The sequence below is a fragment of the Uranotaenia lowii genome, chromosome 3 (genome assembly GCF_029784155.1).
Source record: "Uranotaenia lowii strain MFRU-FL chromosome 3, ASM2978415v1, whole genome shotgun sequence".
NCBI classification, from domain to species: Eukaryota; Metazoa; Arthropoda; class Insecta; order Diptera; family Culicidae; genus Uranotaenia; species Uranotaenia lowii.
Genome location: NC_073693.1, coordinates 13,633,844 through 13,654,962, shown reverse-complemented (window position 1 = coordinate 13,654,962; position 21,119 = coordinate 13,633,844). Strand labels below are relative to the sequence as shown.

Below are 21,119 nucleotides of genomic sequence, written 5' to 3'. Positions count from 1 at the left end.
GAGTTTGCTCTGCATGTCCGGTTGTGTTTGGGCGAGCAAAACAATATCGTCAGCCAGGTCAAGGTCGTTCAGTTGCTCCATTGTTAAAGGATTCCACGGCAATCCTCGGTTCGGTGCACAGTCGATCGATCCAGTCAGAATCTCATCCATTACGATGAGGAAAAGTAGCGGTGATAAGATACATCCTTGTCTCACTCCAGCAGTTACCGGGATTGGTTCGGACAAGACACCATCGTGCAAGACCCCTCGTCGCCTTAGAGCCACCCAGATGTTTTCATGATTAAGTCGGTCGAATGCTTTTTCGAAATCAACGAACACCAGCAGAAGAGAGTCCTGGAATTCGTTGATTTGTTCCAGTATGATTGGTAGCGTTGTGATGTGGTCCACACATGATCGTCCGGATCGGAATCCAGCTTGTTGCCGTCGGAGTGTAGCGTCGATTTTCTCCTGGATCCTATTCAGGATCACTTTGCAGAGTACTTTGAGGGTTGTACAGATCAACGTTATGCCTCGCCAGTTACCGCACTCTGTCAGGTCTCCTTTCTTCGGGACCTTTACGAGGATACCCTGCATCCAGTCGGCCGGGAATGTTGCAGTATCCCAGATGTCAGCGAAAAGACGGTGCAACATTTGTGCTGACAGGGCAGGGTCGGCTTTCAGCATTTCAGCAGGGATGCAATCGATCCCAGGTGCTTTGTTGGATTTCATGTTTTTGATTGCCGCTTCTATTTCAGCCAGCGAGGGCGCTTCCGAGTTGACGCCATTTATGCGACTTACTGTTGGCGCTTCAAGCTGCGGGTTCTGTTGGCCATCGCTATTCGTGACTCGGAAGAGTTGTTCGAAGTGCTCAGTCCATCGTTTGAGCTGATCTGTTCGATCGGTCAATAACTGACCAGCTCGGTCTTTCAGCGGCATTCTTGCATTAGTCCTTGCACCACTGAGGCGGCGAGAAATGTCATAAAGTAATCGGATATCTCCATTGGCGGCGGCTCTTTCCCCCTCTTCGGCTAGGGAGTTTGTCCAGGCTCTCTTGTCTCGTCTACAAGCTCGTTTAACTGCCTTTTCCAGCTCCGCATATCGTAAGCGGGCGGCTGCTTTGGCTGACCCGGTACATGCCTGCTCAATTCCGACATTCGCCTTTCTCCGATCATCGAACATCCTCCAAGTTTCATCCGACATCCATTCACTTCTTCTTCCACAAACTTTACCGAGAGTACCATGGCTCGTCGTGATAAAGGCATTCTTGATTCCACACCACTGTTCTTCGACTGTTCCGTCTGTCGGCAGCTCCGAGGCTCGGGATTCTAGCTGTTCAACGTATGCCCTTTTCACCTCTGGATTCTCCAACCGGCGGACGTCGTATCGACACCCGACTTTCTCCTCGCGCCGTTGGACACGTGCAACTCTCAGTCGTATCTCGCCAAGGACGAGGTGATGGTCAGATGCAATGTCTGCGCTTCGCTTGTTGCGGACATCAAGAAGGCTCCTTCTCCATTTTCGGCTGATGCAGATGTGGTTAATTTGATTTTCTGTTCGGCCATCTCGGGATACCCAAGTGACCTTATGTGCTGGTCGATGGGGGAAGAGCGATCCACCGATCACCATGTTGTTATTGCCACAAAATTCTACAAACAGCTCTCCGTTTTCGCTCATCTGTCCTAGGCCATGGCGCCCCATGATGCGCTCAAGGTCTTGATTGTCGGAGCCAATCTTTGCGTTGAAGTCGCCCAAATGGATTTGAATGTCACCCTTCGGAATTCTCTCTACCACGCTGTTCAGTTGACTGTAAAACTGCTCTTTCTCCTGCAAATCGGCAACGTCAGTTGGCGCATAACACTGGACCATTGTAAGGTTTCTAACCCGTGTTCTAAATCTGGCTACGATTATTCTTTCGTTTATCGGTTCCCATCTTATGAGGGCCGCATAGGCCTGCGGGCTTAACAGGAAACCAACTCCTCGTTCCCGAGTAGCATGTTCTCCTCGTATGCCAGAGTAAAGCAGGACTTGCCCGGATTGTGTCTTGTGTTCTCCAGTATTAGGCCAACGGACTTCGCTCAGTCCCAGAATTTCAAGCTTGAGGCGGCTAGCCTCTCTAGCAAGTTGTTCCAGTTTGCCTTGTTGGGCAAGGGTTAAAACATTCCAAGTTCCAATTCGTGTCCGTGTTTTCATGCGAAAAGTCGTCGCCAAAGTTCCAGGTCGGTCATTTCTTTCGGATTCCGTAACAATTTCAAATCGGGAGCAGTAGGTTGTTAGCCTAAAGTCCCTATCCCGCGATGGGGCTGCCATCTTGGACTTAGCTGGCGGGAGCCGCATTTCATAAATTCAGCCGCTTGCTGCAAGACAGACGCTGTTTGAGCCGCCCCTGACCTGGAGAACAGACGCTCGGTTGTTGTTGCACGCCGCCCCTGACCTGGGGAACAGACGCGTGCGGCCACCTTCTCAGTCTGCATGCGACCAAAGCATCCACCGGGGTTGGGTACCCGATCTCCGCTTAGGTTACTCGCACCCCAGCCGGCACCGCGGGGAGGTAGAGATAGGAGTTGTGAATAAGAGGTGATATGACCACTATGGGGTCTCGTGTTGCACATTATCCACCGTTTACCAGCCTTGATGTTTACACATTTTTCTATTTCCTTTCCGCCCTCCAATACAATTTAGCAGTATTTATCATTTTAATGATGAAAAGTTGAGAAAATTACTTGTTTGTTCTGTAATAGGTACTGTGGTGAATATATGCTGATGGTTAAAATTGAACAAGCGTAATGCTGTTAGATGAATAAAATCTACAGGTTTTGTACTCAAAATAAGTTGAGCGTGTTGATGAAAAAAATTGTCATATATTTGGAGAATTTTGCGTAACTAAGTTGAGTGTTATCTTTGTGGATAAAATTGTGTGCAAACCCTAAAATTCGACATTAAGTACGACCGGTACATATATACTTTCGACAAAATCGGTTCTAGTGTATTGAACATATATTACTCACAATAATCATTAAAGGATGCCTTATTAACTAATAGTACCATGAACTTTATTCAAAATTTTAAGCTGTTCGAGCAACGTATTCAACCCAGAAAACACAAGTTTTTTTAAAATGTGTTGAGAAAGAAAGGCAAAATCTACCTTTCCCCATAATGCGGGGTAAGAGAAGACACCAGCAGATAATAATACTTTAGTAGATGATAACTTTTCTCGCTTCGTGTCTATCAAACTCATCTCTTCAGCATTTGTAAACAACATGTCCTGCATTATGTTGAAGGTATTTAAAGTTGAACTATACGAAAAACCGTCCTCATCCACCCCGGTATACCTTACTCAATATATTGAAATCTGCAGATAAAACTTCTACGAAAGCCAATCTAATCCTGAATACTGATTCAGACAAAAAGCAAAACAGATTGCAGTGTAAGAAACTAAATCGCTACTCAAAATACTTGTATCTAAATATCTTCAAATAAATGAGAATAAAAGATCGAAATATCGCATCAAAAATAAACCGATCTAATCGATTTTTTCCTGGCCGTAGAATCGATCCAAAAAATCGAAAATCTGAGTTGAAAAGATCGATCTTCCAGGGATCGATTCAAGATCGACTAATCCTAAGTGTCTACTATGAAATTTCCACACACAAAATTGATTCGCAAAATTCGAGTTTCCATACTTACTTACTTACTTAATGGTCCCGCGCCGATCCTCCGGTGCATAGGGCCGTGATAAAGAACACCACTGTTGACGATCCGGAGCTAGCGTCTTCACCTGGTTCCAGTCAATATTCTCGTCGACAGTTCGGATTTCAGCGGCTAGGCTTCGCCGCCACGAGTTTCTGGGTCTGCCTCTCCTTCGATGTCCTTCCGGATTCCAAACTAGCGCCTCTCTGCAAATCTCGTTTTCATCTTTTCGCAGCGTGTGCCCAATCCATCGCCACTTACGTTCCCGAATCTCGATTTCTAGCGCCCTTTGATGACACCGGCGATGTAGTTCCTCATTCGAGATCCAGTTGCCAGGTCACCAAGCGCGGATGATATTCCGCAGGCAGCGGTTTACAAACTTGCAGTTTTCGCGTCGTTACCGCATATGTGCACCAAGCTTCGCAGCAATACGGATTTGACGTTTGAGTTGAAGATTCGGATTTTCGTTCGTAGAGAGATCTGACGTGACCGCCAGATGTTTCGGAGACTCGCAAATGCCAAACGGGCTTTTCTGATCCGGGTTGTAATATGATTATTTTTTAAACATGAGAAACAAAGGCGGAGAAGTTGAAAAATGGTTATTATTCAAACCAAATTCCAATTTTTGAGGACAAGCTAAAAAAATGGTTATTTTTCGTTTCAGTTGCATCTGACATTAAAAATTCATGATTTTGAAGCATCCAGAGATTTTTTTCAATTTTCACCAGCATTCTAGGGGAAGATAATAGGCGTAAAAATGTTCTCAAATAATTTCAATGGCATTCTTGTGAAAGTTCCTCATTTCTCCGATGATTAGCTGCATCTCCTCCTCCTCTTCAACGATCAAATCATTTTTTTCCGGTAGTGTAATTTAAATAAAATAAAATAAACTTAAACACAATTTGGTTTTCAATCTTTTGATCTTTGGTCTACGATAAGCTTGTGCACAGACATACATAGACTTTTTTTTCCAAATTTCTCTGATTTTTTATCACAAACACCTGGCATCCCTGGACCCCTTTTTTCGTAAACACTTCAGCCAGCTGTCAAAGCTTTTTTCAATATGACTGAACATGCGATTTGACATGTGAGACCACCATACTAGATCCATCATGCACAGGACTTTAAAACTTGCAGGATGTTAACAACAGGATGAACTAAATCCACCCAAATTTTCATTAAATTCTACCCGACGGTTAAAAAGTTAGAGCAATTTCAAAGTGTGGCAATTTCATCGTGGACACCCTTTAAGATTATTGCAATTATTATGCTCGGGACCATGATCTTCCGAGTTACAGCTCAAATGACACCTGAATTATAAAAAAAACACATAAGGTTTTCCTTGACCTCTTATTTCGTTTTTATATTCTGGCGGAATATTGGGCAAACTATAACATTATGCCAGAGAAAGTAGCGATGTTAGGTTTTTTTTATATTCAGTATTATCAATTTATTTTAAAAAGATTAATAAATATTCATTTAATTTCTATGTAAATATCGAAAGAAAACAGTCTCGAGCCTAGTATTGAGACTAGTGTCTTTCAAATGCTAAAACCACCAACCCACAGGCAGTGTATAAAGCATGCCGTGACCGGGACTCGATTCGATAATCGTTGGCTTCAAAAACTTGAACGCTACCCTCTACGCGGGATACGGCGATTTTTTCTTTCTTACATATTTTAAAAGTTAAGGGGCCTTTCAGATACCACATGAACAGAAAAATGAGACTCCTACCCCCCTTCCCGGATGTCAACTTAGACAGATTTGAAATTGTTTTTATTTATGAATCTATTTCTCAGTTAGAAAGCACTTCTTTTGCTTTTCTGTTATTGAAATGGCTTATTCAGAAAATACGAAAAAGCAAGTCCTGATATACATTAAATTTTTTAAATTTTAAATTTCTAAATTATCATATTTATCACTTGCTTTCAAGTGGCTACTAATAACTGGAAAGCTGTTTATACTTAAACTGGAAAGCTTTGCCATTTAAAATTTTTGAATTAAACATCTTAATATTTATTCACCTTTAAAAAATATTTTGAAAGTAAGAATTTCCACCTGGACATGACCCGAACCCCTACCCCTTTCTCCATGGACAAAGGTGGACATTTCCATACAACCCCCTTCCCCCTCCCCTCTCCATAAGTTATAACCTCTAAATCTTAAAAACTTCGCTGAGGGAAAAAGTTCATTGAGTATTTGAATTCAGCGCCCCCAAATTATTCAATATCAGTTCTTCTGTAGATCTTTATTTTGATTTTGTACTCAATTTTAAATTTCAAACCTATTCTGAGCTCCAATTAAATATTTCGACCACGAACGCCCGACGCCCTTGTAAGTTTAGTACACACAAGTTAAACCTCTCAATTGCATGCAAGTTGTGTGCGCCAAGTTAGCTCACAAAAGGCTGCATGCCAGTTCTGATAACACAAAAATCCAGTTGCTGTCAAACGACGAGACGGACGGATTCCAACTGGACTGGCCAGACTGTCACTTGCGCAAATCGCAAAACAAAAATAGTTCCCAAAGTTTGCCTAATTTTCGGTGAAATTATCCCGAGAATCGTGCTCAATCGGACACCATCAGCAGTGAATTTGTGCCGAAAATGTTTTGGGATTGTTGAGTCATCCGAGGCAATTGGGGTTCTAGTGAAAAAAGACTATCCTAATTTGTTTGTCTGGCCGAGAAGCCCCTGAAGGTGTAAAACTTTGTTGTCATTCGTGCTGACTTGCATCAAGCGAAAATTCTATCAGCGAGAAGTGAAAAGCAGACGACGGAAAGCGAGGTACACTCTCTCTGTGGGTATATTGGGTGGACTTAATCTTCCACTTTTAGGGAAGGTACTGGAATCTGGCTTATCGCCTGTTGTGAATGTGTAAACATTGTACAAGGGTACTGATTGCTTTTTTTGTTTTATTAGCTTTTTGAACGGGGTGACATTGCTGTGCTAATTAACCAGCAGACGACGACAACGACGAGAGATAGTAGTGGTACCCCGCACTGTTCCGTTGTGTTGGTGTCGATCGAAGAGAGCACCTGATCGGAACCTGGAATGGCCTCCACTATGCAGCTCGAGTTCGGTCAGGCAATGTCGGACTTCAAGAATATGTTCCCGGAAATGGACCGGGACGTGATAGAGGCGGTGCTGAGGGCCAATCAGGGTGCCGTTGATGCGACAATCGACCAGCTGTTGGCGATGAGCACCGATAATCAGGTGAGTGTGGCTTAAGTTTATATTGCTTATGACTGAAACTTATGTTCAATTTGTTTTAATAGAACGAAAAGTTACGCCAGGAGTTGGACGGTGATACTGGAAGGACTGCACCGACAGCTGGCATCAATACTCCGGCAGGCGGAGCGCTTCTAGATCTAACTAGCAATACTCCAGCAGCGGTGTCAGCACTTCTAAGCACTTCCCCAAAGTCTTCAGCCTTGGGTGCCTCGCCGAAGATTAAAAAGTCTCCCGGAAGCTCCAGTGCAACGGGAAGTCCTCGAACAGCAGCACCGGCTCGCGAATCGGAGCTTACCAACAAAAGCAAATGGAATCCACCGATGTTGGGTCCATTGCCACCCACCTTCCTGCGGCTGTCGGGTGAATGTTCCCGTAATACCGAATTCGATCTTGGCGACGAGCAGTTCGCGATGATGCTTCAGAACGAAGAATTCATGGCCGAGCTTCGGTGGAATCAGGAATTTTTATCGGCACTGGAGAAGGATCACCAAGGAAAGGTGTCGGACGATGCGGCCTTCAAGGAACGGCTACGCCACATGGGCAAAATATCTCGGAAGAAGTTTACCCAACTGGCTCGAGTCTTCACATGGCAACGCGGAGGCGCAAAGAAAGCGAATGCCGTTAGACATCCAGACTCGCTACTTCTACAGGAAGAGCACAGCGACGACGATGAACCGAAGAAAGCCGCCAAGTAGATACTGGAGTTGAGATTCGAAGGCTATTTGGGGAACTGCAAGAAAAATACATCGCGGATTGACTGTAGGAAGAAGCGAAATTCATTACGAGATTTTACATTGATTATATTTTTGTAGGGAATAAGGCTGTTATATTTTTCAAGTACGCGTTTGAATATTTGAGGCGTATTAGGAAAAAACAAGATTTCTAGAAACCCCAAATCAAGGACTGAGCAAGTGAGTGGACTTTGTGGTCATATCAGTGTAAAGTTTGCGTTTTATTTTTTTTTCAATTTCATCGCTACGCGTGCAATCAATTTAATGCATAGAGTTTAGTTTAGTTATCTTAAGTTGTACTATTTATTCATATACACTTAAGTTCAGGTCTTTATATTTATTTGTACATAGTCACAGATTGTTTAAATGAGTTCTTCCTTTTTAATTGTCTTAGAGTAGTTTTAGAAAGATCTGCATTTGGGTCTGGTGAAAAGAAATTTTTAGCAAAACCGCTGACAAACTTTATGTAATGTACCGTTAAAATTCGCAAAAAAAACGAGTCATTAAGTGTGAGATTCGAAAAAGTTTTGTCAAGTCATAGATTGCATGTTAAACATATATTTTGAAACAAAAAAAAATACCTTCATTAAAGTCGATTCAAACCGATAGATCTGTACAACTCTTACAGCTTAATGCGATAAAATCAACTACTAGTCATCATCTAAATAATGTAAAACCATACCAGAAGGCAAAGAATCTATTATCTTACAGAAAATAAATTCAAAACGGACATTGAGCCAACAATGAAAATGATTATAATAATAAAGATAAACATAGAAACAGAAATAAGTGGTATGTCCCGAGCCTAATAGATCTGAATAGGGTGATCACGACACGATAACTGAAGGCATAATAGTTCAATAGAATAATAGCAAGACAAAAATTTGTTTCTAGCGCCGTTAGCATTAATTTAGAGAGATGTATGGGTTTGTTTTGCTGGTTTTTGATTTTCGGTAATGATATCCGCAGAAAGATAGAGATGCCAATTGTTAGCGAATATCGACGAGTGAACGTAGCTTTGGACAAGAAAAAAAATCACAAAAGCAACGCTGAACATACACCCAAATATGGACTTCCTTAAGGTTATCAATGAAAAATTTAAAAAAATATATAAATACAAGCAAAATTTAACAAAGGTAAAACAACGGTAGGAAAAGTTGCAAATTTTACTCCAACTCTCTTGAAAACAGCAATCAATCTTACAAACTGCTTTCGAACTCAAGATTGTTATATTTCGGTAAACAAGTATAAAAAAAGGTCAAATTAGTTAAGTTACATATTACATATTTCAGGTACCTGTAAGTCAGTTTGAGACACTTTCGAATAGATTACCATTTAAGTTTTCTTTTTTGGTTAAGCTACTTTCTAGCTTTACAGTGTGAGCAACAATCAACGCTGCTGAGAGTTGTGTAATACATCTTTACAAGCTCTAATTTGCGATTTTGACAGTTTCGCGCGGTCAAACAAACTAGCAATATATACCTTCTGTGTGTGTTATGCCCCTACTTACAGATAATTGCAGAGATGACAGGAAAAAAGAGAGAGCAGTCAGCTTCGAACGATAGCAAAATATAACTTCTACCCATCTCAGAAATATTTTGAAAATATCTCGACAGAAAAAAAAAACACTAGAAAGCAACCATAAGATACATTGTAATACATGTTATTATTTTACTCAAACATAAAAAATTGCTCGAGTTCTTATTTTTTCGTGATGACTTCAACTTTTTCTTCGTCGAGGTGAAACTGACCTCACAATGAGGTAAAGTTTACCGGAATCAAGCGGACGAAAAAGGTAAAGCATTTAGCAGAATAAAAAAAATCAATTCACCGAGAAAAAAGGTACTTTCTACCTCTTCGCTCCTGAAGCTAACCTCGTAGCGAGATGAAACTGACCCAGTTTGACTTTTACCTGCGAGTGAAAGTGAGATGAAATTTGGCACAGGTCAGTTTGTATGGTCGGTTTTTTAAATTTGGCATGGCAATTTTGGTTGCCACCTTAATATACATACGATTTCATGGCTTTCGAAGCTTTCTAATGAACTATCAATTCACTACATTCTTATGAAAGTGCTTTACTAACAACGCTTGACTGTACCTAACATAAGGAATAAACAGAATGGACAGAACCCTCAACAAAACTTAACTTGCATATATTTTAAAGTATCCACTTTTTTAAATTAAATTCTACCAATGGGCATTTAACAATTCAACGACCTTCCTAACAATACTGGTATGACTCGCATACAACTTCACCCCAGAATCAATGTCCATCCACCTGACTTTCGCCGCATCATCCCCTGCGCAAAGGCTAAATTTTCCCACGACATGCCCATCCTCATCGTGAAAATTAACGGCCACAGTTTCCATCCAAGCGTTATCCGTATTTCTCGGATCATCGACATAACCCTTGTAAATCTCTTGACCACTCTTGAAAAACCGTTCCACCTCTTCCGTTTCCCCCGATTCGCTCATGGCTTCCTCCATAAATTCCCGCTTCAAAGTAGCACTTACCTGTTCCCCGGGATCGACCATCCCACCGGGAATAGCCCACGCTCCACAGTCCTGCCTTTCAATGGCACACATTTGCAGCACCCGTTTCCCAGTTCTTTCGTCAACCACCTGTCTGCCGGCACTATTAACCTTCCACCTGGTAACGACCGGATCGGCAGCATGATTCGGTCCCCATCGCCCCAGCAGACCTCTTCCACGCAACCCGGTACGCCCAAACATATTCTGTGGATACCCATTCAAAACCTCGTATTCCCCTACAAAGCTAACACGATTCACGTTGCCATCCAGCTGGTTCCATTTGGCCTTAAAATTCGGGTCATCTAAAAAAAAAAAAAACAAACACGAAAAAAAACTCATTAGTTACCGACCAAAACAAAAATGCAACAAGAAACTTTTAGGTCAAGTTCAGCTTACCGATATCCAAATCGGCCCACTCCTTCCCTTTTAACACATCCGCCTCGTGTACCGGTGGTTGATAGTCCGGATAGGAGGCGGTCCAGAAAACGCTCTCATCCGGAACCGGATACCGGCGAACATCGGACCTGGGGTAAACGTTATTGCGACAGTTCCAGTGTTTGTACACTCCCGGAATCATGGCGGCCAACGATGGGAACAGGGAACGTCTGGAGCCGATCATCCGACAGGGGTATCGAGTGTGGCGCCTACTGTTGCTCCTCAATCACTAATGCTGAATGGATTGGGGCAGTCGTGATTACATAAGTGAGGACTAGAATCGATAGTAGAGTAAATAACGGAAGTAGTGCAGGCTTCCGTGTCGCCTTGGTATCGCGGGCGGATCAACAGCTGTTATTGAACCGGGCTGTGGAAATTCCGTTAGTACCAAGTTTTTGTTTATGATTTGATGTTGGGAACATACCTGTTTGGACTCCGTTTATGAAACCATGTGGTTGTCTATCACTGGAAACATTTAAAACAAGTTGATTGTGCTATAAATTGTCTGAATAAAATCAAAAAAGTCAAAAATTTGTAAGTTTACGGACGGCTTTTCAAAATAACGCAAGCGAATGCATTTTTAGTACAAAATACTAAAGTGTGCGTGATGTTAGCTCTTCGAAATTCGAACACGTTTTGAAAAAAAGGCGCGCACGTGATTTCGCAACGTGTTTAAATTTTTCGGAAACATGCTCTCATTTCCGTTCGCTTGTCTACGAACGCGTTAAAAAATAGTGACTTTTCATTGAAATTAATCGTTTTTGGAGGTAAACGGGAGAGATTAGAAGGAAGAAATTCTGTTGTGGAATAATATCCGTCAGCGTGATTTATATTATACAAACGATTGGAAGACAATATTTCCGAATGATTGTGTTATAAAATGAAAATCATCTAATTTATCTAACCGCCCAAACTGGAACCAGAACGGAAGAAAAGGTTTGTGCACATAAACGGGTAAGCATATTTTAGAAATCGTCTACCTATTTATATACTCAAGTACCTAATTGTGTTACTGTCAGTCGAAATTTCTGATGGTCAACCATGTTTGCAAAAACTAAACAAAAAGGGTATAAACTGTTAAGTATAGCAACCATCAGCTACGTGCTTAGTTACTGACAAACAGTAATCGCAGTAATCATTGACTTTAGTCTCAGTTAAAATTTTCACTTCCACTCTATCCATTACTGAATAAACACATCTTTTTGTAAATGCTCTGCCTAATTCTTTAGGTTATGGGCCCAGAGTAAAAGGAAGTAGTTCTTAGTTTTGTTCCGGAAGTAGAACGTGGTCAGCAAGATGAGCGAAGAAAAGTTGTGGCTGTTTGACGGCACGAACTTCAGCAACTGGAAATTTCGTGTCGAGGTGCTGATGGAGGATAGAGGGCTGCTGCATTGTTTGACGGATGCCATAGAGGACGAGGAGTTTGCGAGGGATCTTCCGGAGGACTCCATCCAGGTGAAGGCCGAGAAGAAGAAGAAACTCAACGAGCGTCAGGCCCAAGACAGGAAATGTAAGAACCTTCTTATCCATCGTATCGGCGAAGACCAGTTGGACTACGTCAAGGATAAGCGAACCGCCAAGGACGCCTGGGACGCACTCTGTAATGCGTTTGAACGTGTCGGAATTGCCGGTAAGCTTTATCTCCGGAAGCAATTTCAAGAATTGCGACTGCTGGAAGGAGAGGACGTCAAGGCATACCTTCTGAAGTTCGAGAAGGTTCTACGAGAGCTGCGAGCGACTGGAGTGAATTTGGAAGAAGAAGACGTCGTTTGTCAGCTTTTGCTCTCACTTCCAAAATCCTACGAGGCTCTGATCACAGCGGTGGAAACGATTCAACCGGAACAACTGACGATGGCATATGTTAAGAAACGGCTTTTGGACGAGCAGGTGAAACGGTCGAACCAAGGTGATGTTGCTGTCGAATCTGCGTTTGCTGGAAAATTCCGAGGATTCAAATGTTTCGGCTGTGGGAAGTACGGTCATAGGCGAGTTGACTGCCCCGAAGCGGAAAAGGCTGGAAAATCCGTCGAGAAGAACCCCAAGTTTGCCTGGAAGTCCGGAAAGAAATCGAAAGGTGGTGCAAAAATGGCGGCTGAAAAAGAAATTTGTTTTCTGGTAACCACGGGCAACGCAACGGCACTCTTAGCTCCTAGCAAGTCGACGAAAAAGTTTTCCTGGTTTCTTGACTCAGGAGCAACGGACCACATGGTCAACGACAAGTCTTTTTTCGAAGAGCTTCATCCATTGAAGAACAAGATTCACATCGCTGTAGCCAAGTGTGGTGAGACGTTGGTTGCTGAATCGGCTGGAACAGTACGTGTCAATATGATTGTCGACGGCGTGAAGAAACCGGGTACAGTAAAGGAAGTGCTGTATGTTCCTGGTCTGCAGTGCAATCTATTCTCGGTGCGTAGGTTGGAGGACGCTGGAATGGTGTTGAAAATTGCGGCTGGAAATGTGACGATCGAACTGGATGGCGAAATCATTTGCGTGGGACGAAGGTTGGGCCAGTTGTACAGCTTGGATATGAGCCTACGCGAAATTAAATCGGAAGGGAATGCCATGGTAACAAGTAAAAACGAGTACGATTTATGGCATCGAAGGTTTGGACATCTTGGCGAGGCAAATATAAAGAAACTTTGGAAGTACGGCATGGTTGAAACGAAATCCGAAATCCCAAAATGGCCTGGTGGTACGGTTTGCGAGGTCTGCCTCAGTGGAAAGCAGACGAGACATCCGTTTCCGGTGAGCAGTGGTAAGCGATCAACACGTCTACTAGAATTGATACACTCCGACGTTTGTGGGCCGTTCAATCCGAAAACGTGGGATGGCAAACGTTATTTTGTCACGTTCATCGAAGATTTTAGCCATTTTACGGTGGTGTATCCAATAGCAACGAAGGATGAAGTGATGGAAAAGTTCAAGGAGTACAAGGCAGCAGCAACAGCTTATTTCGGGACGAAAATTTCCCGTCTTCGATGCGACAACGGTGGGGAGTATATGTCCGCTTCCTTCAAGAATTTTTGCCGCACCGAAGGGATTCAACTGGAGCCAACCGCACCGTACAGTCCGCAACAGAATGGAGCAGCTGAGCGGATGAACCGCACGTTGTTGGAGAGAGCGGGATCGATGTTGCAGGAAGCTGGCTTGCCGAAGGAAATGTGGGGTGAGACGGTGAGTTCGGCTGCCTACATCCTGAACCGAAGTCCTACGTCTTCTGTGAACTGCAAGAAAACACCGTATGAAATTTGGTATGATCGGAAACCTGAGGTCGACAAAATGCGTGTTTTTGGTTCGGTGGCGTACACTTGGGTGCCGAAAGGAAAACGACACAAGTTGGACAGCAAGACGGAGAAAAACGTAATGGTTGGGTTCGCTCCCAATGGCTATCGAATTTGGGATCCAAGGAAACGCAAGCTGTTCATCTCAAGAGATGTGATTTTCGACGAAAATCTGAAATGGTCCAGTGTGATTCAAAAATCTTACCGTTATGTTGAACCTGCTACTGAAGATGACGTCAAGCCCAGTGATGGACCAGAATCAAGCCCAGATAATGTTTTTCCAAGGCGTGGAGAAACACATGAACCGGAAATCCTTGAGGTGTCGAGCGAGCCTGGTGTGGACGAATCGGATCAATGTGCTGATGCGATGCAACCGGAAATGACGACTGATTCCGATTGCATGACCGATGACGAAGACAGCGATCCAGACTTCGCGCTCCCACCGCACCAAGAACGTGACAACTGTTCTACAGAAGTGTCAACGAGGCGCAGCGGTCGGGAGCGCACGCTCCCTGGTAAGTTGAAAGATTTCATTACCAATTTTGGAGCCAATACTGCTGGTACTTATTTGTCAGGTTCCCCGATGGCGAGTGATGGTTCGATTCTGGCGTATGCGCTTAATGCAGAAGCGTATGTGGAAAACATTCCGACGACGATCGCTGAATTGAAGAAGCGTGACGATTGGGACGATTGGAAGAAGGCGATCGATAGTGAGATGCAATCCTTGAGCAAGAACGAAACATGGGAGCTTGTTTCGAAGCCTGCCGGAAAGAATCTGGTGGAATGCAAGTGGGTTTTCCGAATCAAGCGTGACGAGGCTGGTAATGTTGACCGATACAAGGCGAGGCTGGTGGCCAAAGGTTTTTCGCAGAGGAAAGGCTTCGAGTACGACGAGACATATGCTCCTGTGGCGAAAATTGCAACCCTCAGAGTGCTGTTGGCGGTTGCAAATCAAATGGGACATCATGTGCACCAAATGGATGTCAAGACGGCGTTCCTTAACGGCATCCTGAAGGAAGAAATTTTCATGCGTCAGCCTGTTGGATTTGAGCGGGGAGGACCGCATCTCGTCTGTCGGTTGAGGAAGTCCTTGTATGGGCTAAAACAAGCACCGAGGAGTTGGAACGAGGAGTTCAACAAATTTGTGCTTCAAATAGGATTCCAACGTTCGAAGATCGACACCTGTCTCTACACGAAGAAAGACAAAACGAATGTTGTCTATTTGCTGCTGTACGTGGATGACATTTTGTTGGTCTCAAACAGTCGAGAGGAAGTCGTGGACATCAAATCCAAACTGTCTACGCGTTTTGAAATGTCGGACATGGGTCCGATAAAGCATTTTCTCGGGCTGAAGGTGGATTACGATCAGACGCGTGGTCGAATGAAGATTAGTCAACCGAAATACGTCGTGAACCTGCTAAGCAGATTCAAAATGGCAGATTGCAAACCATGCGCAACTCCATTGGAACCAAACCTAAAATTGAAGACCCGAAGTGTTGAGGAATTGACCAAGCAGCCGTTTCGGGAACTGATCGGTTGTTTGACCTATTTGGCTTTGGCTTCAAGACCAGACATCAGCGCAGCTGTGAATTACTTCAGCAGATTCCAATCGGCTCCTACCGATGTACACTGGAGTAATCTAAAACGGGTTTTGCGGTATCTAAAGCAAACGGTGAACTATGGATTGGAGTACCAACGGTCGGACGATGGCGAACCTTTGCGAGGATATGCCGATGCTGACTGGGGAAACCTGGAAGACAGAAAATCGATATCTGGGAACGTGTTCAAAGTTTTTGGCAGTACCGTTTCCTGGATGACCCGAAAACAGAATTGTGTGGCATTATCGTCAACAGAGGCCGAATACATTTCGCTGAGCTATGCAATCTGCGAAGGTATTTGGTTACGGAACTTGTTGCTGGAACTGGATATCAAGATCATCAAGCCCGTTCCGATGTTCGAAGATAACCAATCTTGCATTCGAATATCGGAGGAACCGAAGGAACACAAGCGAATGAAGCATGTTGACATCCGTTTTCACTTCATTCGTGAGAAGCTTCAAGATGGATTCTTCAAAATTATCTACGTACCTACAACGGATCAAATTGCGGATATATTTACCAAAGGACTGGCGAAAGGACCTTTCGAGAAGCTGCGATCCAAGCTGAGCTTATCTGGTTGAGCGGGGATGTTAAGTATAGCAACCATCAGCTACGTGCTTAGTTACTGACAAACAGTAATCGCAGTAATCATTGACTTTAGTCTCAGTTAAAATTTTCACTTCCACTCTATCCATTACTGAATAAACCCATCTTTTTGTAAATGCTCTGCCTAATTCTTTATAAACATGGTAAAGAAATGACAAAATCAAGACACCGTTACAATAATAAATAATTTAGATAAAAATTGATTTTTTACAATGTTTTACTTATTTAAAATGGAATAAAAAAAAATATGTAAAAAATACGAAAACATAACAAAAAGACAACTTAGGGATGAAACATCCGACAGGATGAAAATCCCAGAAAAAAATGAAGACAAGAATTTGAAGAGAAATAAAATTAGACAAGAATTATGCAAAAATAAAACTTTCTTGGAAAAAAAAATTAACCAAAAAACAGCAAAGTCAACCAAAGACTTTGAAACGAAAATAAAAAGGGAAATAAATGACGCAAAAAGAAGTAAAAATATAATAAAAATAAGATCAATTTAAATGCATAATAAAATCAGGAAATAAGATAAAATTCGTCCAAACTGAGTCAAGCAAAACTGATTTGGCACAAAATTAAGCCGAAAAAGGAAGAAAATGAATCAATAAAAAAAAAGACATTGAGTTAAATTTATGATACTAAAATGATTAAAAATAAACAAAAATTAGAAGAATAATCGAAAATTGAGACAAGATGAAATAGAAATCAAACAATTTAAACAAAAGAATGACAAAAATGAGTTAAATATGTGACAATAAAAAAAAAACAAATAATTAGTTTAAAGTACAAAAGAGACAAAAAAAAATTATAAGTGGGCTTGTGATATAGCTCAGTTGGAAAGTCAGTTGCCTCCTGAGCCGTTGTCCGCGAGTTGTACCGGATAAGTTTTTCAATAATTGTCAGCCAACTGCAACGTTTATATAATGTCGCAAATGCCATGAAGGTGGTAAAACGACTTTAATCGAAACAAAAAAAATTATAAGTAACCCAAAATTTTATGATAAGGTCTTTCAAACGTTACGTAACGCGTTAAGGGGGGGGGGGGGGTTGGACAAAAGGGTCTAGCTCACTTAAAAAAAAAAAAATAACATACACACTTAGAAAAATCCACGTAGATTTACATGCAACTGCATGGGTAGAAAGGAATCGGCTATTTACAAGTGATAATACTGCACATTTCATGTAAATTCCCGATAGCATTCAATGCTGTTGTTTACTGTACATTTACATTACTTAGCACATCTCAAGAATCTTATTGGACAGGGAGTGGTTTCGCAAAATAAAAAAAATCACCGTTTTTATGCAGGAAACAATTTATTTTACGTTAATCACAATTGCTGATTGATTAACAACACTTCAACTGATGTTCGTTGCCGATTCCGCCGCCAACGGCGGCTCGACGGCTGTTTCGATAAGACAGCAGAAAATTGTCGCACAGTTGGGGCTATGATATTTTGGGGATTCAGCATCAATATTTCCTGTAAAGAACAGACATTAGTGTGAAATAATCAAGTCAATCACAGTTATTTTTAATATTGATTTACCTTTAATCAGCATCCACGATTTGATTGAAAAAAAACTAACATCTTTTTTGACGCAGCACGGGACGGGAAACAGGAATGAAAACAAAACAAAACTGACACCGGCGCTGGAATAAGCGTGCATTGACATGTAATTTTCATAGAAATGGTTGAGCTGCTATACTCTTTTTCAGAAATTTTCAAGCGACGATGCAGAAATGTAAAATCACTTGTATTGTAAGGTTACATTTTTTTTATCTGTGTAAATAAATAAAGTGATGAAGCAAACCTTACCAATTGAATTCGAGCTTTACCTCTTATTATCAGCTAGCTATTCTCGGAAATTGAATTCAAGTAAACGGCACAGAAAACTTGTTGAAGTTACAATGCCTGAAAAAAATAATATATCTGACAAATTACAAAACTAATGTTTTCCGAAAGTTTTAGTTGATCAGTTCGGCAATTCAAATAACTATTAATGCATAATTACGTCAAATCCGACGGCCTACACCAAAATTACAAAGGGACCAAGCGTTCCTTGTTCTGCTAGCAGCCATTTCTAGATCATTCGATTAACTGAAGAATCGTTCAACAGTGCTCAAGACATTTTAAAATCATTTCTACAGTTTGTTTTACGGTCAATAAATCGATCAAAACCATCCACTTAATTCGTTTCGAAACAGCTAATATCAATAAGTGAACGGCTTTATCATAGAAAGCTTTACCGAACCCCTCTTTAGCATAAAATCTGCAAAAATTTAACCTTGAAAAGTGGCTTTATTTCGCTAGCAAAGAAAAAACCCGATTTAATACACTTGACAGTGGATTGTAGCCTTTCTTTCAGCCTGTAAATTATATTTGGGTACATATAAAACAAAATGAATTATGAATTATGATTAATGAATTTCATACGCAATAAATCCAAAATGAATTTAGGAATTAAAGATTCAAAGTTTTTATTAGGATAAAAGTATTTTTATATAATCATAATTTTCATATAAATAACCTTATTTGCAACTAGTTGGAGATTTTTGAATGACTAGATTCTGGAATATCATGTATGATTCCGTTTCTATGACATTATAATCTAACTCAATTTACTCCTTTTGGAGTTACAGCATATGATATCTTCAAAATGGAAGGGGTATAAAAATTAAGAATACAATTTGAAAAAAGATGCCTGACCATGTATTTCAAATATTTCAACCTCTCAAGTAGAGGAATCAAATACATAGATAAAATTATTGGAACAAAATTTCAATTGCTAGAGTAAAATACGATACCAAAATGCAGAAAATCGGTAGAATAAATTTTGAAAATTAAAAGTATTGAAAATTTTGAAAGCGTAGTATTTTTAATTTTGTTATTTTGAGATTTTTATCCTGTTTTGTTGATTTTGTCTATTTTGTTAATTTTGTTAATTTGGTCATTTTTTCAATTTTGTCAATAATGTAAATTTTTTCAATTTTCATAATTTTGTCAGCATTCTTAGTTGATAAATTTTGTCAATTTATCCAATTTTCTAGATTTTGTCAATTTTGTCGATTTTAACAATTTTCATGATTTTGTCAACTTTTTCAAATTTGAAAATTTTGTCAATTTTGTCAAATTTGTCAATTTGGTCAGTTTTGTTAATTTTGTCAATTTTGTCAGTTTTATCAAATTAGTCAATTTTGTCAATTTGTCAATTTTGTCAATTTTGTCAATTTTGTCAATTTTGTCAATTTTGTCAATTTTGTCAATTTTGTCAGCTTTGTCAATTAAGTGTATTTTGTCGATTTTGTCATTGTCAATTTGTCCGATTTTCTCAATTTTGTCAATTTTCTTCGATTTTGTAAATTTTGTCAATTTGTCAATCTTGTCAATTTTGTCAATTTGGTCAATTGGGTCAATTTTGTAAATTTCGCCAGTCAATTTTGTCAATCTTTTCAATTTTGTCAATTTTGTAAATATAGTGAATTTTGTCAATTTTGTCTTTGTCAATTTTGTGAGTTTTGACAATTTGGTCATTTTGGTCAATTTGGTCAATTTTGTCAATTTTGTCGATTTTTGTCAGTTTTATCAATCTTGTCAATTTTGTCAATTGAGTGAATTTTGTCGATTTTGTCATCGTTAATTTAGTAATTTTTTTTTCAATTTTGTCAGTTTTACCAATCTTGTCAATTTTGTCAATTCAGTGAGTTTTGTCGATTTTGTCATCGTCAATTTTGTCAATTCTGCCAATTTTCTCGATTTTGTCAAATTTATAAATATTATCAATTTTTATGATTTTTTCAGCTAAGTTAATTTTGTCAAATCAATGAATTAAGCCAAGTTTGTCAATCTCGTCAATTTGGTCAATTTGGTCAATTTAATCAATTTTGTCAATTTTGTCGATTTTTGTCAGTTTTATCAATCTTGTCAATTTTGTCAATTTAGTGAATTTTTTCGATTTTGCCATCGTTAATTTAATCATTTTTTTTCAATTTTCTCAATTTTGTCAGTTTTATCAATCTTGTCAATTTTGTCAATTTAGTGAATTCTGTCATCTCTTTTGTCAATTTTGTTAATTTTGTCAATTTGGTCAATTTTGTCAATTTTGTCGATTTTGTCAATTTTGTCAATTTTTTCAAGTTTGTTAATTTTGTCAGTTTTATCAATATTGTCAATTCAGTGAATTTTAATCCAGTTTTTCATCGTCAATTTGGTCAATTCTGCCAATTTTCTCGATTTTGTCAATTTTATAAATTTTGTCAATTTTATGATTTTTTCAATCAAGTGAATTGTGTCAAATCAATGAATTATGTCAAATTTGTCAATTTCGTCAAATTGGTCTATTTAGTCATTTTTTTTTTCTGTTTCTTCAACTTTGTCAATAATGATTATTAGCTTTTTAGCTTTATATGCATGTTCCAAAAAAATCCCAAATGCTTCAAACTCTACTATGGAGGGTTTGGTGGCGCTACTGTTTGGTTGTCATCTTCCATTGGCTTCAGCAAGTGAAAGTTCAGATTGACCTCCAAGCCGTCATCGTTTTTCTCTAGACACCAACCCCAACAACAACAACGCAACGTTAGATCTGAAGAGAGGAAGAGAAAAGGGAACAAAAAAACAAGCTCGAGAGCTTAAAGCTCGAGAGGATTCAGTAGCATTTGTCTTATTAGATTTAATTTGCTTTCACGGGCGAAATACTCTCCTGTCGTTGCTGCTTAAGAAAAAGCTTCGTAAGCACGAACGGCACGTGAGAAGATGAGAGGATGTGCATACATCGTCTGCGTACCCGTGTTGTTTTCCCCTTCTCAGAGCAATCTGTTCCTGAATATAATGTTGGGCGAAGTTACTATCGCTTTCGTACCATGCAGTGTGGGCATGACATACTCACCAACGACTTCACAAATTTCGGGGTCGTACCCCTTGGTGAAAACCATTTTGTAATTTATAATTCGGAGCTTCGGTTCCGAAATTTTTGAAATGGTTCGGTGTAAACTGAACCATTAAAATGAAAAAATTTCAATCATTGGCCGGGAAAATATGAA

The 21,119-nt window shown here is 40.3% G+C and overlaps 2 protein-coding genes across 5 annotated transcripts; one reads left to right on the top strand and one right to left on the bottom strand.

The window, feature by feature from the left end:
* Positions 1–6,131: 6,131 nt before the first annotated feature.
* LOC129751744 (CUE domain-containing protein 1) lies at positions 6,132–9,312 on the top strand. 3 transcript variants are annotated; one of them, XM_055747429.1, is made up of 3 exons: positions 6,132–6,451; positions 6,587–6,880; positions 6,943–9,312. In XM_055747429.1, the coding sequence occupies exons 2-3, from the start codon at positions 6,719–6,721 to the stop codon at positions 7,591–7,593; spliced, it is 813 nt and encodes a 270-aa protein (XP_055603404.1). In that variant the 5' UTR covers positions 6,132–6,451; positions 6,587–6,718; the 3' UTR covers positions 7,594–9,312. The 3 variants fall into 3 exon arrangements, with proteins under 3 accessions (XP_055603404.1, XP_055603405.1, XP_055603403.1); XM_055747430.1 differs by having other exon boundaries at positions 6,132–6,464; XM_055747428.1 differs by having other exon boundaries at positions 6,132–6,506.
* A 376-nt stretch (positions 9,313–9,688) lies between these two features.
* LOC129755715 (ADP-ribose pyrophosphatase, mitochondrial) lies at positions 9,689–11,180 on the bottom strand. Of its 2 annotated transcripts, none has more exons than XM_055752332.1 (3): positions 11,021–11,180; positions 10,558–10,963; positions 9,689–10,463 (listed from the first exon to the last, which is right to left on the bottom strand). In XM_055752332.1, the coding sequence occupies exons 2-3, from the start codon at positions 10,778–10,780 to the stop codon at positions 9,817–9,819; spliced, it is 870 nt and encodes a 289-aa protein (XP_055608307.1). In that variant the 5' UTR covers positions 10,781–10,963; positions 11,021–11,180; the 3' UTR covers positions 9,689–9,816. The 2 variants fall into 2 exon arrangements, with proteins under 2 accessions (XP_055608307.1, XP_055608308.1); XM_055752333.1 differs by having other exon boundaries at positions 10,558–10,870; positions 11,021–11,169.
* Between the last annotated feature and the right edge of the window lie 9,939 nt (positions 11,181–21,119).

Bases quoted from the DNA above. Each gene is read 5' to 3' on its own strand.
- LOC129751744 (XM_055747429.1), top strand. From the start codon at position 6,719: ATGGCCTCCACTATGCAGCTCGAGTTCGGTCAGGCAATGTCGGACTTC. The intron at 6,881-6,942 runs GTGAGTGTGGCT...TTGTTTTAATAG, and splicing joins CGATGAGCACCGATAATCAG to AACGAAAAGTTACGCCAGGA.
- LOC129755715 (XM_055752332.1), bottom strand. From the start codon at position 10,780: ATGATCGGCTCCAGACGTTCCCTGTTCCCATCGTTGGCCGCCATGATT. The intron at 10,464-10,557 runs GTAAGCTGAACT...TTTTTTTTTTAG, and splicing joins GTGGGCCGATTTGGATATCG to ATGACCCGAATTTTAAGGCC.